Source organism: Malaya genurostris, chromosome 3, assembly GCF_030247185.1.
Source record: "Malaya genurostris strain Urasoe2022 chromosome 3, Malgen_1.1, whole genome shotgun sequence".
Lineage (NCBI taxonomy): Eukaryota > Metazoa > Arthropoda > Insecta > Diptera > Culicidae > Malaya > Malaya genurostris.
The window spans coordinates 76,527-95,529 of NC_080572.1; the positions used below are offsets into that span (position 1 = coordinate 76,527).

The 19,003-nt window shown below is 34.7% G+C and overlaps 1 protein-coding gene across 1 annotated transcript in view; it reads right to left on the reverse strand.

Annotated features, from left to right (window-relative positions):
- LOC131438166 (homeotic protein labial) overlaps window positions 1-15,309 on the reverse strand; it is a 49,493-nt gene extending 34,184 nt beyond the window's left edge. The window contains exon 1 of the mRNA XM_058607999.1: window positions 14,275-15,309. Coding sequence (XP_058463982.1) covers window positions 14,275-15,160 — 886 coding nt within the window. The 5' untranslated portion in view covers window positions 15,161-15,309. The remainder of the gene's footprint in view (window positions 1-14,274) is intronic.
- Between the last annotated feature and the right edge of the window lie 3,694 nt (window positions 15,310-19,003).

Genomic DNA, 19,003 nt, shown 5'->3' on the forward strand with positions numbered 1-19,003 from the left:
GACTTGAAACCAGATATTCTATTTGATCATAGTGGAACAGAACTAGAGCGAGCATGGCATACATCACAGGTAATCGCAAACCAGTTCTGGCGGTTATGGATTCGAGATTATCTTCCAACGTTTCCAATGGTTTGAAAAAAAAAAAAACAGCGCCGTAGGAAACATTGTTATAGTCGTAGATTCGAAATTTCCAAAAAACTGTTGGCCAAAAGCGCGTGTGATAGCAGTCACTTCCGGTAAAGATGATCAGGTTCGCCGTGCTGCGGTTCAAACCAGTTCCGGAATCTACGAGAGGCCAACCATTTAGCAGTAATTGATTTAGAGCGTAAGTAGTACTAGCGTATTGCGAGGAGTGTGAGCACTACTGTGCACGCTCTAACGACATCCCTCGATCAACCAACAGTAAACCTATTATTATGATCGGGCAATCGCCTTCATAACCCTTGATAATGATTGGGCATTTTATGAGATAACAGAACAACTAGAACTGAATTGATTTATAATGTAGTGAACACATCTTAACCTAAAATTATAAAGTATATATTCTATGGCGATTGAAGATCGTGGATCATTGTGGAATCAAGAATATCGAATTGGCGCTCAAGTAAGGTGTTACTGTTTGAAAGCAAGTAAAATAGTGACTGTCTACAAATATATGCAGAATCCAATGTTTATATCGATAGGTTACGAAGCCTTTATTGGAAAAAGTTATTTTGAAAAGAACCATTAAATGTAAGCTATTAACTACTTATTAACTATATGAACCTAACATATTAATGATAAAATGAAAACAGGTAATAATATATAACAACAAATAGCGGAAATTCTTTTTTCACCATTGGAAACGCCACATCATACAACCCACATACATGGAATATTAAAATTTTGGAATTTCTTTCTCAAGCTGTCAAAAAATGACAAACATACTTGGAGAAGATCTGATTTATTGAAATTAAAAATACATTGTTCATTGTTGAAAAAAAATTAGTGAACATTTGAAAACGGTCCGTAATCGGATGTTCGGCGAAGCTTCCGTTTGATGTCGGAACAGGAGCGTTGTACGGCCTTCATGTCAACTTTGCGAATGCATCTCTTGATTCTACCAATCAACTGTTAGCAATTCGTGGCTCTCCAGTTATTTTTGTACACCAAGGAGCTCAAAACCCCGAAGAAATCTTCGATTAGGCGACACTGAGGTAGATTAGTGTCTTAGTGTCAGTAGGATCCATAGTACTAGCCATGCAATGATTCTGTACACTAAGAATCGGCTGCGAAGTCTGTTGAAACAGAAAGGCCAAATTCCACGAAAGGAATGTAATGTTTTTTTGTGCAATGTGATGACGCTTTATCCGGCCAAAACACGTATTGTCCATCAGCATGATGTTTTTGGAAAAACGGGATCAAAACTTTCTACAAACATTCGTTCTGGTACACATCTTGATTAATTGCCAACCCAGATGGCTCGAACCATGGCTTAGAAATGCCTTTCTCGGAAATGACAATGTCTTCACTTCAATCACTTTCTGTTCAAACTTATGTTTAAACTAATATTTTATGTTCGCATGTACAGTAGAACTATCCGTTGAATAGTATCGTAACTTTCGTCGTCCAAAACAGAACTTTTTCCGGAAAATTTTTTAATCAACCAGCGGCATTGGGAATTCAGCGTTGAAATCTGTGCGTCAGTATATTCCGGGGCTCGTGTCTTCTTTCGGTACTTTATTCCGAGTGTTTTCAATGTTTTGCAGATGTACTGGTGAGAACAGTTGAACTTTTTTGCGGCATCGCTTTGACTCAATGAATCCTTGTTGTTGAAGGCACGAGAAAGAGAACGAAGTCCTTTGCGTCCATAATTTTGGCTGGTCTTCCACTACCTTCCTTACGAGCAGTCCCCAAGTCAAGGTGTATTTCCATGCCGATGACTGAATGGCTTCATGAGGTTAAACAATCCAGTCGTAAACGGAATATCTCGGGTTTTGCCCTTACTGTGTAAAGCGAAGCTTTGGCACAGTGGACGATTTCATTCTTCGCAACTCGTGGGATTTAGATGATTAAAGCATCCTTCCATGATTCGCTATGGGTGGTTATAAGCCAATATATTTGGTTTCTTCTAGTTGTTGTACGATAAGTGGTGGAGATGGAGTGTTAATTACTCTAATTGATAATGGTTAGAGTGGCACAAATCAATCTCCAGCATAAACGTACAGCAACTATAAATCTATCCAGACTTCTGCAAGAAGGTAGAGCTTCTATAGCTTTGGTTCAAGAACCATATTTCCAAAAGGGAAACTTCTACGTTGGAAAATTGTTAAACCCAGTCTTCGTTGCCTTCAACAAGACCGGTATGACTAATCCACGTAAAATGCCTCGAGCATGCATACGTGCAAATAGTGCTCTCGATGTTTCTCTCACAACTCGGAGCTCGCAACTCGGGATATTTGTGCTGTCACAGTTGGTATGATACGATAGAATTTGTGAGCAGTACAGACCGGCACATAATTAATACAGGAAATCTGCGAGATCTGGAAGAGAGGAGGTTTTGGACGTAACTTTCTGCTCTGATAGGATTGCGCATGAGTTGGTAAATTGACTCGTCTTCGATGAGCTCGAACCTTCGTTATCTGATTATAAGTACATCTTTTTTGATCATTCATTTAAATTTGATGTTGTCACATATCGTAATCCCAACTGTACAAACTGGGACCTCTATGAAGAGGGCTTGGTGACTAGATTTTATGGGTACCAACCAGCAATTGAAACCACAATTGATTTGGAAAATGCTGTCGACGAGAAAAACTCACTCATAATTGCAGCATATGAAAAGGCTTGTCCACTTCGGATTGTGCGAGCTACTTAATGAACTCCTTGGTGGAATGCTAAACTTGTTAGCCTAAGGAAAGAAAGATCTTGGGACCAACGCGCCGAGATGAGTCGGAGACATTCATGTCGGCTGAAAGGGCTTACAAAAATGCTTTTCGATCGTTTGAGCGAAGTGGTTGGAAAAGCCTTCTCACAAATTTAATTTACTTTCGAATTCGAAGGACTTTCATGTCGGTTTTTTAAGAACTTCAAAACTTACTTGTGAATACTTGTCTGATGAAGGTGATATACTTAACTATATTTTTATTACTCACTTTCCAGGATGTATTGAGTCATCACCGACAGCTGTTCCCGAGACTTTGTTCGGGTAGTTACGTTTCTTGGGAACTTGCTGGAAGAATTATGACGATTGAATCGGTCAAATGGGAAGTTGAGTATTTTTGCTCCGTACAAGTCTCCTGGAAAGGATGCAGTTTTCCAGTGTTACTGCATAAAAAAAAAGAACATGTCTTTCGAAAGCATATATTTTAAAAGCTTGTAAATAAATACTAATGAAATTTATTCCAAAAATCAGTCGCGACACGAATGAGGAAACGAAGTGTTTCAGACCTTAGCACATTTCTTCTTAAAACAGTGGAACGCATAGTACATCACGATTTCAGGAATGTTAGTTAGGGCGTGCATCCGCTACATTAAATGCAACATGTTTACCAGCAAGTCCGTTACAACCCTGTTACATGATGTTGAGTACAACATTGAAAAAGCTTTCTCACAAAAGCAATCTTGCTTGGGAGTTTTCCTAGATATTGAAAGTGCTTTGATAACATGTCTTTCAATTCAATTGTGGAAGCAACCCGTGGTTATGGCATACCTTCAAGTATCACAAATTGAATACATGCAATGCTTAGCAATCGGTTTCTTTGTTCATCGCTTCGGCAATCAGAGATTTGAAAGCTGAGTGCCTGTGGGTGTCCTCAAGGTGATGTACTGTCCCCACTTTTATGTAACCTAGTCAGTGATGGTTTGTTAAGGAATCTTAATGACCTTGAAACCTTGACTTACGGGTTGGGCGATCAATGATCGGTATAAGCATTAACACTAACTTTGATTTAATGCAGCAATGGAGTTGTTAGATTGGATTATCTGTAAATCCAAAATATCAGGATAATCACAGGAGCTTATCCGTTACAGTTCTTCGGTTCAAAGGTTACTGTTGTTGATCAAGTAAAATACGTCGGGGTTATTCTTAATTCAAAACTGAATTGGTCTGTTCACATTGACTTCAGAATTAAAAGAGCTTGCATGGCTTTCCGCCAATGCAGACGTGCTTTTGGAAAATCATGCGAACTCAAACACAGATACATTGATTGGATCAAAGCAACTATTGTAAGACCAATGTAAGCATATGGTAGCAGAAAGAAGAAGTTGCGATATATATACATATATATATATATATATATATATATATATATATATATATATATATATATATATATATATATATATATATATATATATATATATATATATATATATATATATATATATATATATATATATATATATATATATTATAGTGATTTTACATCTTATAAGATGCACATAACTGGAGCGTCGTATTTCATACAAATTTATATTCAACATTCAAGAACAAGTAGAATTGTGTGATTTGAAAATTACATGTCTTGAATTCGAATGAAATAAAAAACAAGATCGTTAGCAGCAGCGCGACTTGAACCGAGAAACATTACACAGAAAAAAAATAATTAAATTTACACGGCATGTAATTCAATAATACTTTGAAAGACACATCAGTTGAATCAAAAATTTGATTGAAAACCATCATCGATGTCAAAATGAATTAGAATGCTTTTATTTTTCTATGAATCGTACAACATATATAGATTTGCTTTTAAAGTATATTGAAAATTAAAGATCTGGAAATCATTATAGATTCAATTTCCTGCTCCAAATACGTGAATGAAAATAGATGTAAATATTTTTATCTGTGTAGGTCACAAGCACATCGGTTATACGACTAAACCGCAGAGCTTTTATCTGTTTATTGAATAAGTGATAAATATAAATCCATACAGCGGCACTTGGTAGCCGAGTGCAAATTACACTCGAAACATTTTAAATTCTGTCACCTGTAAAATTCATAATTTTTTTCTATATATATATACATATATATATATATATATATATATATATATATATATATATATATATATATATATATATATATATATATATATATATATATATATATATATATATATATATATATGTGTGTGTGTGGGTAGTTGAACGAAATGTTTAAATGAATGTTTAATTCCAGTCACATTTGAAGCTCTATTTTCTTCTGGTTGAAGTCGTCTCACTCACTGTGTTGCAACTTTGAAACGCCAAAGTTCAAATGAAATTTTTTTCACTTCACTAACACGAGAGGATCGAGCATCACTCGTTGAGAGTTTTACAAAAAGTGCGCATTTGAAAACTAAACCCCCTGAATTGCATTCTTCATAACATACTCAAATATTTATTTTATGTAAGCTGATCATAGTATTCCACGAACCAACGCAAATTCTCTTTGATTTGTGAAGTGAAATATGATCCCTTCAAATACTAAGTTATTCCACCCTCCTCTTTGACGCAAATGGCTGCAACATGGTATACATATCATTGTATCAATTTATTTATCTCAGCATTAGTATTAAATAACATTAAGTCGATTATACATTATGCAAGTATATTGACACGTTTTAATGTTGTTTGTTTATACAATATTAGAATTAATATTGATATAGACTAAACTCAATCATAATTTCTTCCACATGAATCTTTCATCTCGTATTGGATATAGTGAATAAAAATCAAAAGTACAAAAATTACTTTTCAAAACTAATGGTTTTAAATCGAATTTATTATTCTTATCGTTTTTCTAATGGATAATTTCTACGGGAAATAATATGTTCACTGCGAATGTTACATACTGTTCGAAAGCTCCAACATTCAGTTACAAATGGCTTTGGTTTGAGGTACATACTCCCGCTAATACGGGCGCAATCTAACTCGGAGTGCTTCAACCAAATACAAATGATAATACCGCCAGGTCCCATACATTCGGATCGTCAATATTTGGTTTGCAAAATGATCAATTTATTCTAGCCCATCCTTTTGTTTCGAAATGTTAATTCTGACAACGTTACCTGGTCGTTGCTATAGGTTTAAGTTCGCCTAAACAAAAACGAAAGAATATCGAAAATGAGTGTTTCATACGACACATGAACTCCGGATGATATTAAATCTCTCCAAATAAACCTGGTAAACAATGAAATTGTTTGACCTGATTTATGTCTTACAGCTGTTTCATACATGAAAGATTTCATTTTTTAAACAAATAAGAAAAATTTTGATAAGAAATTTGTGGAATAAAACGCAATTGTTTTTCAGTTAAGACCATTTTAAATTGATAAAAAAAAACATTCACTTACAATATGGTTTACTATCTTGTCGCGTGAGCGCCAGGTTTACCGGGTTAGCTCTGTGGAAGCATTCAGTACTAACTTTATATTAAACGCAGCATTTGTCAAAATCATTCCATGATTAGGAATTTCAATTAATCTTTTGTGCTGCCGGTGGGGAATTTTGAACTTTTTTGTTGGTACGTACTTGAAAAAAGAGTTGAGCTTCATAATCTCAGCAAGTTCTTGTTAAAAACAACAACAAATTGACGACTCAGATAGAGTCTACTTGACATTTTGGTCAACCGAAAAGTGGTAATTTTCGCTTCACCGTTTCGTTTCGATTTTGCGAAGTCATTACACATTTTATCATTGATCATAAAACCACTAGTACATTCACCGAATATATTCAATAACCCAAAAAATCGGGAAATAGAAAATTTTACTTTTGACGAAACAAATGACACTTTTGCACTCACCGAATACTTAGAGTCAACTGAATGGATGGCATGTCAAATGAACATAAGCCAATTGTAGCCAATGCTCGGACCAACGTACAGCGGGTTTAGTCGTTGTGATGTGACTTTTACTGTTCGAATTATTTCGAGTGGCCTACTGTAGAGGCACATTGATTATATAACTTTCGAGTCAATTCAGATCAATGTTACCTTCTTCCGTTAATCAATTTAGAACTAATTGGCTCAAGTGGCACGTTTATCTGGTTATTTAAAGAATAGTACCTTGCCATAACTTCCCATCATTTTCCTGGTGGAAAGGGAAGGATATAGGAAACATGGAAAGAAATTTTGAAGAGAAACAATAAAATATTCTTCATTTTAGCGACCCATACACAGATTGAATAATGTTTAGCATGCTGAATAATAGCCATGTAATAGTTTAGTTTCCAATGTCCAGTCAGAGCCAGATTACTGCAACAATGCGTAGAAAAATGCAGTAGATAGTTTTACATTTTCAGATTGAGATATGGTAAAAATGCTTTTGTCTGGGCGCAAGTTTTCAAGCTTCGCAAGTAGCTGGCATGTTTAGACGAAGCCCAAGAACGAATCTCGTGCTTTATTTTACGAGTTGATAGTGGTAACGCTAGTTCACGCCCAACGAAATAATTCGTTGCAACTAACTAACCAAATCATCATCCCATTCATTTCCAGTAATGTCAAAATGACCGGGTACTCATTAGAAGTAAACAGCATTTGAAATGCTGATGTCATTCGAAGTGAGTGTCTACTGTTGAAACTATCAAGCTTATCAACTTTTTTTAGATGGCGCATACCACTCCTTCCATCCATTCCTGCGGTAGAATCTCTGCCTCCCAAATCTTAGAAATCATCCAGTGCACCGCGCTAACCGGTGCCTTTCCTCCATGTTTGAGCAACTCGCCAGGTAATTGGTCATTGTACGTAGATTTGTTGTTCGTCAGATTGCCGATCTCCTAACTTATCTCCGATAGATCAGGAACTAAAAATCTATCGGCGGCTGAGCGTGTACCCTGATTGATTTCTGTATCGTTCTCTACATCTTGTGTTTCACCATTCAGATGCTCGTCGTTGTTCTGCTTCCACCTGTCGATCACCTTAAATTTGTTTGTGAGAAGGTTACCACTGGTATCTCTACACATTTCGGCCTGAGGCGTGTTGCTTCTACGTGAGCGGGTAGCCTTCTCATAGAACTTCCATGTATCATTTACACTGTACAGTCGTTCGCTTAACATAGTAAGGGAAATGTCCAAGATATTCCGTGCACGACTGCATTATTAAAGGGGTTACAACACTGCAGAATTTAAAAAAAATCGGAAAAAAAATTTTCATTGCAATAGGTCATGTATGATTTTAAAAAATATTATTCCAAAAGATGAAAAGCGGGAAAAATTTCTAGACGTCTTAATTTCGAATATGAAATACGATCTTACAGCACCGAAAACTTTAAACGCGTTTATCTCGGAACCACGTTTTTTGAGCTGACCGGAAACATAAGTCAAGTAAATTCGATTCAAAAATTTTACAGAATTTTCTCGGTACTTATCTCCACTGAGGTACGTAGAGGTTTTTGAAAATTGTGAATATTTTTTTTACGAACAATTTTGTGATGAAAAAATGCGGTTTTATGTTCAAAGGGCTGCCATTTTACAGAAATACAATTAATTAAAAAACCCAAAAAATTAAATGATTAAAAAAGCACTTTCGCGGAAATGCCGCCAAGCCGCCATTTTGTTTTTCAATTTTTAAAACTGATCATTATTTTGTACTTAAATATAAATATTAAAAAGTACTTTATACAGAATCCGGATTACTTCATTTTTTGACTCGTAAAATAATTCCCCCCCCCCCCCCCCCCCTTCTCTTTTTTTCTACAGTAATGTAACCCCTTAAGCTCCGGTTGCCATGCAGTCCTTTTTGTGGCCTTTTACGACATGGAACAGGAAACCAGCGGTTCAATTCTTGGTTAGAATAATTCCGCCGGATGCTACACGGCTTACCAAACGTGGACCGTAGTGTTATTTTTAGCCGTTTGGGAACAACTACCGACACTACACGGTTACAGGCTGCTTGGAAATTGCATGAAACGTCGAAATCTAGTGTCATCTCGATTTTTTTAAATATAAAAATCGAATTTCTGGGACTCTGGAAATGTCTAAGTCGAGGTTTTTCGATTTTCCTTCGCTTCGCGCCCACGATCTTTCTGCTGGCGTTTTTTCCTCTGGGGACCCGAGCTCTGTCCGTTTCGCGCCTGTTTGTATCGTTAATGATTCGCTCTCGTGCGCTATTGCAGCCCTTGCCGTCGAACCAATATCTTTCTCGCTAATACGCGTATTCTTTGACAGTACCCGATCAGACGTGTTTATGAAAATTGTATCAAATTTTGATTTCATAAATAACACAAAATCCATCAGAATTCGATATAAATTCTCTATGGATAGTTGTTAAAATATCAAGATTTTATATCAAAAATTTGTGTCATTTGTATCTGATTATATCTAAGATTATTTTTATGTGAAATAATATTGTTATATCTTAATAGATTTGAAATTGTATACAGTAGATTGAAGTTCATTTACTTTTTCTTTCAGTCTTACTGAAAAATATTTATAATTTCGCTATAATGTTTGAAACACAAAATTTATAAATAAATATCACTACTGATAAATCAAATTTTGGTACAATTTACACCGAATTATTTATGGAGTGCAAAACTGTACATCTTAATTATTAGTCTTTTTTGGTATAAATATCAAAACGAGATACAATTTCAATACAATTCAGATATGGTTTTCTGATCGGGTACGATCGCTACGTAGTAGTTGCTCGATATTGAGTCTCGGCGTTCGTGGGCGACGAGTGCACTGTGGTCCGAAACGGGAAATTAGCGTGACAAAAATATTTTCACTATTAAATATTAGTTTTTTTGTAGTTGGTGTCTTTACAGAAATTGTTTTTTAATCAAATGACGCTCCTTTGGATGTAAAAAATTACTAGGGTGGCCCTTATTTAGATTGAAATCTGAAATCTAACTTTCTTAATTGAACTCAAAAACGATTTTATTGCACAATAAAATTATAGGAAATTTTGTTTCGAGCAACTTTGCTGAAAAAAGCACCTTTCTAGATTTTATTTGATCAAGTTAGATCAATTTTCCCTAGTAAAAGTAAGGTTTCTCTCGAAAAATCACTTTTATATCTAACTTTTTTTGTGAAACGTTCTATGCAAAAGTTGTCTTCAAAAGAGTCGTTGAACTAATTATTGCGCACAATTTTGTTCAACTAAAATTTTACATACGTGCTACCAGTAGAAAGTTATTATTGATTTTTCATCAAAAATCCTATGCGGTTCCTGAAAGGTCATAATATAATTAAAAAGTTAAGATAAAATTGGAAGGGTGTTATTTGTTTAAACTCATTTAAATTAGTCCGCATAACTCTTAAACGCCTTAACGTATCAACATACTTCCTTTAGCAAAGTAGTATCAAATTAGCACTACAAGTGCTTCATACATTTTCCATTCCAGAAATGAGACACATAAAAACTAAAGCAGAATATAGGGTTTTTGCTGAACAATTTTAATTAATTATTATCAAAATAACTACTTCAATTGAGTTTGAGCAACTGAGGATTAGAGATAATGGGCCGTATGAATAAAACGTAGCATGCTTGAATTTTGGTAGTAAATGCTACATGTGGATCACTTTCATGTCAAAAGTAGAGACTTTACTACACAACAACTTTCGAACATGTAGTATTTACTACAATTTTTCGGTAGGTAGCTTCAGAGGTTGCTACTTGTCAAAGTCCTGGCATTACATTCCTTTTTGTGGAATTTGGCCTTTCTGTTTCAACAGACTTCGCAGCCGATTCTTAGTGTACAGAATCATTGCATGGCTAGTACTATGGATCCTACTGACACTAAGAATCCTTCCAGGTCGGGACTCGAACATACGACAACTGGCTTGTAAGACCACCGTCCTATGCATTGAACCGCCAACCCGGGGTTGCTACTTGTGTGTTTGCTGATAAAATGAAGAAGAAAAATTTAATAAAGTGGCAATTTTGCAGCAGTAAGTACGTTTCTTGCTTTATGCATTCTTATTCCAGCTTTTCCGGCTCCGAGTCGATACGGCATGCAATAAATACTCAAATTCTAAGGTAGCATTAACTACATGTTCGAACTTGATTTTTCATTCATACCAAACGTGTTTTACTCTGTGGACTTTGTTTTTGAGAAGATACTACAAACAACAGACTTTACTACATTTTATTCATACTGCCCACTGTGTAATAACCATACTGAACTAGTTGGCCATGATAAATCTATGAACAGAAATTTTCATTATCTCGACAACCATTCAAACAAACTGGTGTAATTTAGTAAAACGCAAATATTTTTATCCAAATCGTATCGAGACGCCTATGACACTAGCCCTTCTTTCTCATCCACTTGTGTGCCGAATAGTCAGTAACAACCGGAAAATGACACACAGTTTTGATCAGAATAAATACATTCTTCTCATTTTACAAACTAATGATTTTCTTGGGTTTCAGGAAGTGCTTCGACTTACTAAAAGCTAATGATTGCTGAGAAGAGTAATAATGACATTTTACAGTATATCATTAAAGAATTTCCAAATTCTGAAGGAAGTTCAATACTCAAGCAGATCATTTTGATGAGGTCAATTGATCAATAGCCGGAATAAGATAAACGTGGATGAATTTCAAAGTAACACTGATAAAAACGAGCGTTGTATGGCTGGTATCCACTATCACCAGTTCCTCATAAATTATTGGTACACGGAGCCAAGATGATTAGGCACGCGATTTTTATCGGGTCTCATTTCGTATGGACAGTGCAGGTTGATGATGCTGCAATTGAAGTCGTGCAGTATTCAATTGCACTCTGGAAAGCCGAGCAATTTACAGTTCCATGTGCCGAGCTTCCAATCGTTGTCCTTTATTCGTCATCTAGGTCGATGCCGATTGTTCCGATTCGTATTTATTGCTAGCTTTCTCTCAAAGAGCATTTTTTCTGGATGGCTCAATAGGTATGTCCCAATCTACTGTCTCATCGGAGGGCCATCGTGGGGGTTTCTTAGATGTCTGCCATGCCACATCTGCGGAAAGCGGTCGACACACGGGAGATATAAGATAGATACTTAGGAGAGGCGACTCACTATTTGAAGACCACAATCGCAAAGCTTGCTGCATTCAATCAAAGTGGGTGTTCATACCGGTCACAATATATAACGGCAATCTGATCGGCAAAGCCGTAAGTCGGGAATCCAAGGTCATTAAGTTTCCTCAACAAACCATCAGCGATTAGGTAACAGGAAAATTGTGGTAGTACATCATCTTGGGGACACCCACAGACACTAAGCTTTCTAATCTTTGCTTACCATAGGAATGAACAAAGAAGTCGTTTAATAAGTATTGTGTGTATCCAATTTGTGATACTTAAAGTTATCCCATGACCACGAATTGTTTCCAGAGTTGAATTGAAAGGCACATTATGGAAGGCACTGTCACATCAGAAATATCCCAGGTTGTGAGCTCAGATATGAGAGACACAACGATATCATATTTTAAAAAGTATGCATGCTCGAAGCATTTCACGTGGATTGGTCCTATCATTCTTGCTAAAGGCAACGAAGAATGGGCTTAATAACTTTCCAACGTACAAGTTTCTCTTTTAGAAATATGGTTTCTGAACCAAAGCTATAGAAGCTTTTGCTCTTTGAAGAATTCTGGATAAATTCATAGTTAATGTACGTTTATACTGGAGATTGATTTGATAGCCAACACTTTCAAATGTTTGTTTCGAGGGAAAACGAAATCTAGAACTCTTGTCTTACACCTCTCCAAAAATCGGACGGATTGGAAATACAGAACTCAAGCTATGGCCATTCGAGCACACCAACCTCGAAATGGTCATTCTGAAGGTACCGTACTCTAACCATCACCAATCTGAATAATGTACACTCCGTCTCCAGCACTTCTCATCCAACAACAAGAAGAAACCAAATGTATTGCTAAATTTCTGTTTAAACCCGATACACTGAAAAAGAATGTAAATAACATTCCGAAATACGTATCTGTATTATAACGTTTGATACACTTTCGTGAAAATTGTGACTTTGTGAGAGTGTAATGACGTGACATAGTGGAATTAAACGGTACAACAACAGTACTATTAGCAAATGTATTAGCTTATAATCGCCTATAGCGGATCATGAAAAGTTTTCTTTTGCAACTCCAGCACATGGGCTTGCCAGAATAATACCTATAGTGTGTATTACAAAATTCGAACTTGCTAAGATGAATGACTATACTATATTGTTGTTAAATTAAACTAGAATATTTAAACAGATCATTTCTTATCAAAATATTAACATATTAATGTTTCTTGTTATTTAGATAATATAAGTCATTTCGTTGCGTGAACCATTTTCTATTGAACTCACTATTCCCATCGATGCCATATTGGAAAATATTCAGGAAAAATTCATTTCGAGATTTTCTAGATTCAATAAAACGTTAGTTTGATCAAAATCATCTGAAAATTTTTAGAATGTTTGAATATACGTATTTTTAACAGCATTCCGATGATTCTCATTAAAATAATCGAATGTTGTTTTCACAGAAATTGGTGTACAACCATCAAAACAAGTCAATTCAAAGGCACTTGAAAATTTCAGGCGTACGAATACATGTTTCACCATGAAAATGCAGTTCGTTCTAGATGTTCCACTTACAAAAACACAAAAGATCAATTCTACAATATGTAGCATTATAATTTTTCGTGTGCAGATTATTTTACAAGATCCATGTTTTTTGTCAACAGCAGTTGTATTGGAAATCAAATGTGAAACTTATTCATTAGTAAGTAAGTTTGTTATGTTTTTGTGAACTTCATTCCATTTCTTGTTTACATTACGTAGTAGTTTTCACGAGTTTTACAATTGTTTTTCCACTGATTTCATTACTGCCTTTTTGATGCGATCGACGCATGAGTTTTTGTATCAGTTGCACAATCGTTGTCAATAAATATTCGAAATAACGGAAGAACTTAAAGATATGTTGCAAAACACAGAAAAATTGCGCTTTTTTATAGCACAACAGTTACTAGAATAGTAACATAAACTAACTTGATAAATTGCACAATTAGTAGACAAATACAGGACAGTAACTTAACATGCTACTTTGGTAAATTAGAGATGACGAAAAATATTCGAACTCTAATATTTTCATATATATATATATATATATATATATATATATATATATATATATATATATATATATATATATATATATATATATATATATATATATATATATATATATATATATATATATATATATATATATATATATACTCCATTCATCGATGTAAAATATCTCAGGCAGATTTTGTATGGGAGATTTTCTTCAATATGTAAATCAACAGTTGTAGTGAATTAATTAATAAAGTCATGCACACTTACTCTGTGGTTTTGGCACATTGCGTTTGACTTGCATCCATTTATAGGTAGGGGCATTTGTTTGATTTTGTTGTTGCATGTGATCATGTCTTATTTGCAACATAACGCGGTCGTTATCGGAGTTAGATTCATTATTACTATTTTTGGAAACTCCGACTTCATTCTCGATTTCGGATTGTGTACTATTTAAATTCTGTGATTCTATTGAATTCGTTATTGAATACTCAACCGTGCAATTCGATTGTGAATGTTGTACACTGTTTTCTGTATATAACTGGTGAGCCCAAGTAGTATTTGGCATCGCATGATGGCTCACAGAATGTTCACTAGAACCATCACCCACCACTGGGAATCCAAATGTTCCATACCGATGTAGATGTAACTTATTCTCTTCATTTATTACACTGTCACCACAATCCTGTTGGTTATACATATAATCCAAATTCGTATAACTTAAACCGTTGTCAGCACTGATAATCCTAGATTGTTGAAACGGAGCAGCGGAACTTTGACTATTGTTATAGAATAAGTTTTGAGTTTCACTGTCAAAATAAAGGTCCGAAGGTGAATTTGATGTTGTAATTCCATATTCTAATGCAGAAGGGCTATACAAGTGACTGTGCAAATAAGTTTGTTGTTGTGTACAATTTAGTGTGCCGGTACAATTATTACCCGGATTGATAATGCTACCGACGGATTGCGAATTACATGTTCTCGAGCCCGACGGATTAGGGACATCAGTTGTTACTGAATTTCGCTGATGGTAGTAATGATGGTGATGGTGTTGATGATTTGATGATAAATAAGGATATCCATCTGATCCTGCTTCGTTACTTTGAAAACTAGTTGCGTGCATTGCATGATTTCCATACACACTCACATCAATCATATTGAACCACAATAATGCATCGGAATAAACTTAACTCTTCATTTTTCAAAATCGACGATTTTCACAAAATTTGAAATGTTATGTACATTAGAAGTATCTTTTCTTTCGCGATAACCATCAATTAGGCATAATTCCAATTGAAAAGGTACATTTTTACATCCAGTTTTTCAAACCGTATATGGTGGAAGCACGCGAGGTTGTTACTCTTCAAACATTTCGAGTGAGACTGAACTTATTGAGCATTTCACCAGCCGGCGAATAGAAACATGCAACAAAAAGGCTATAGACATATACAGTTGAGCTGCTTCCACTATGTAACTATCTCTCTCTCGGACTTACATTATTCGCACATTCTTCTCGGTAACAACAACAGCTATCGTCGTCTTTTTCGCTTATGCATTTCCTACAGCCAATGAGGAAAGAAAACAAATGTCATAATCCACGCTTGTTGCGATACAAGTTTCGGAGGCGGAGTTTTGTACTACCTATTGGCGTATTCGAAAACAAAAAGTCTGATATGAACGCTACTGTGTTATTATATTTTGCTACGCATGCAATGATAAAACAATTTGATGTAACGCCTCAATCAGTGCATTTGTGAACAAATAAAATGCAGTAAAGGATTAGTTGTTAATATTTTATAAAAATAAATGTCATACTTTGTTGAATATGTCATACTTTAATGTTAATTCGAAGGCAACATGCATAGGCTAGGGATTTATATTGTGTATTCGAAAATAAAAGAATTGATTCACTTCCACAATTGGCAAAAGGGTACCAACACTAGTAGCAGTAGAAGTGGAAGACATTCTAAAATTTCACGAAAAACTATTTCATAGTACAATAAGATGATGAAGATAGGAAATCTCAATCTGACGAGGCAAAGATCGCCAAAACTCTTTGGAACTGTATTGAAAACTATTTCAAATCGTAGGTCTAGGGGTGGATGGTGAATTGAAACGTACTTTGACTACACAAAGCATCTACTAACGAGTTTCCGGTTCCCGAATTACCGGAAAAAAATAAAACATTCCAGAAAAGAACGCAATGCGATTTCTTAGAGGTTGCTTCACCGATTTTCAAAAACTTAGATTCAAATGGTTCTACATAAAACTCCTGAATTTTATTCGGCTCCAACTTTCGCTTTCAGAATTATAGCGAAATAAGTGCTAAATCTTTCAAACTATTTGTTAGGTGAAATCATGTGACTTTCTTTGTACTCGACAATTCAAAAAGTCGAAAAATAGTTTAAAATATTACTTTTTACATCTAATCATAATTTCCATTAAAAAAATACTAATTATGCAAGAATTTAAATTATTTGAATATTTGAACATATGTGTAGACATTTATTATTTGAATATTTGAACATATGTGTAGACATTTAAAACGATATTATATAACCAGAGCCAGCGTTTGCGCCGTTTTAGGTTTTACAATAACTTACAAGACCAACTCGTCCAACCGAATCCAAACATATGTTCGGATCGGTTCGGATTTTAAGAAGATTTCAGGAATTAATTTTTGAAACTCACTCATCAAGCTTGTTGACATGTTCTAATTCATTCATTCAAGCGTGAGTCAACTCAATCTAATACGTTGATAATAGGGAAGACTGAGGAAAAAAGGTAATTTTGCCATTTTCCCCACCTTGTAAACTCGAATCAATCTGAATAAATTGGTGTCAAAAATGAGTCCTAATCAGTGCCAGCAATTATCTCAATACTATAAATAAGGCAAAAAATATTTGAATGAGACTGTTCCGATGAAATAGAAAGGCATTATCACACCACTAGGTGGATTAAGAATAGTTTTTTATATATATTCATGGATCAGTTTTGTAAAAAATATGATTACAAATTATTTTTGACAAATTTTGGAATTTTTAATGAGTCACACTTATTTCCTTGTTTTGTCATTATTTTTTTACCTCCCCAATAGCACCCATGACATTCACGAAAAAATCATGACACGCAAGAATAAATGTTGGCATGCCAATTTGCCCCACCATTTGTTTACCAATTTGCCCCACGTTTTTTGACAACTAAAGCAAATACATAAAATCTGCGTACAAATACATAAATAATTCCGTTAAATTCGTGTTCAGCTCTCTCAAATCAGGTTGAAAATTTACTATTAGTTGAATCCCTTTCCAACATAAAATCTACAGGTGAAATAATTGTAAGTGGATAAATGTGCGTCACCACTGTCAAAAAACCTGTTTAATTCTACCTAGTGGTGTAATAATGCATTTCTCATATTACTCATAACGTCATAAATATTACTGTGGACTTCGCGAAAACAACTGTTCATTGAATAGGAATAGGAAAGATTTATTGAACTTAATCTAACAAACTCTACAAATCTTGTTTATCCTGTAGTTCCGGAACCGGAAGTAGTATCTTCGACAAATTAAGGAATTCCGTATGAAACTGTAAGACTTTTCCTTTAAACTTCCTTTTGAAAAGTGAGTCAGATCCTTTTTGCAGTTTTTAATAACCATTTCCAATTCTTCCGAAACCTGATTCAGATGAACGGAATAGCCGAAGTTTGTGCGTTTGCCAGTAGCAAATATGAGATACAAATTGGAACAGTAGTTAAACCTATACTTACTATCTCATGCTCTATTTCGATTAAACCAATTAAACGAAATCTAACGAACGAAACGAAGCTGCGTTTCTGTTACTTCTGCATATGTAACTCAAATAAACAGCATGAATCAGCAGCATAGAGCATGTAGTAGAATTATTATTCATCATCATTATTATTATTATTATTATTATTATTATTATTATTATTATTATTATTATTATTATTATTATTATTATTATTATTATTATTATTATTATTATTATTATTATTATTATTATTATTATTATTATTATTATTATTATTATTATTATTATTATTATTATTATTATTATTATTATTATTATTATTATTATTATTATTATTGACATCACTATACCATCAGCACGGTATTACTGCACTACCGGATGTTAAAATTACATACTTTTTTCAAATAAATTTCAATTCATTGACCTTCTTTTATTCTTTCGGTCGTACTTATCACAAAATAGCTAAAATTTGTATCAACCGCAGTACTGTCTTTTACTAATATCACATACTAGTGGGAGACATCCCCAGCCGTTTTTTTTATTATAGCGTGTACGGAATAGAACAAAGCACGCGTCGTTTGCTTTGTGTTTTCTCCTTTCACCGAACCACACCATACCGGTGTTGTGCAAATTGTCATTCTATATGGCGATTTGAGACACTTATCGCCCTGTAACTGCGGAACCGAAGGTCAAATCAGGATGAAATTTCAGAGTAACTTTAAAGATAATATGAGATATAATTCAAATCAAGATTTGTGAGAATCGGTTGAAACATCGCAGAGAAATCGAAGTGAATTCCGTTTTTGAGTTATTCTTCACCACTTTCGGTGCTTCCGGAACAGGAAAAGGGGGACCAGTAGTGCCGAATTAAGTTTTCATGTCCATAAACTAACAATCTCTGTAAACTGGAAGAATCTTATCATTTTTACTTTTCGCTTTCAGCTTATCAGTGCGTCAGCGGTTTATGTCGAACTGCTAACGCCACCTAACGGTAAACGGTGGTGTTAGCAGTTCAACATAAACTACTGAAGCACTGATGAGCTGAAAGCGAAAAGTAAAAATGGAAATAGTTATGTGTACTTAGCACAAATCCGGTACCCACGCGGTACCAAACCCATAAATAACGAATGAAATTGGTAATTTTCCACTTATCACGCTTTAGTTCCAAAACCAGAAATCGGATCTCGATAAAATGTTCTAACAATTTTTAGAAAACTAGAAGATC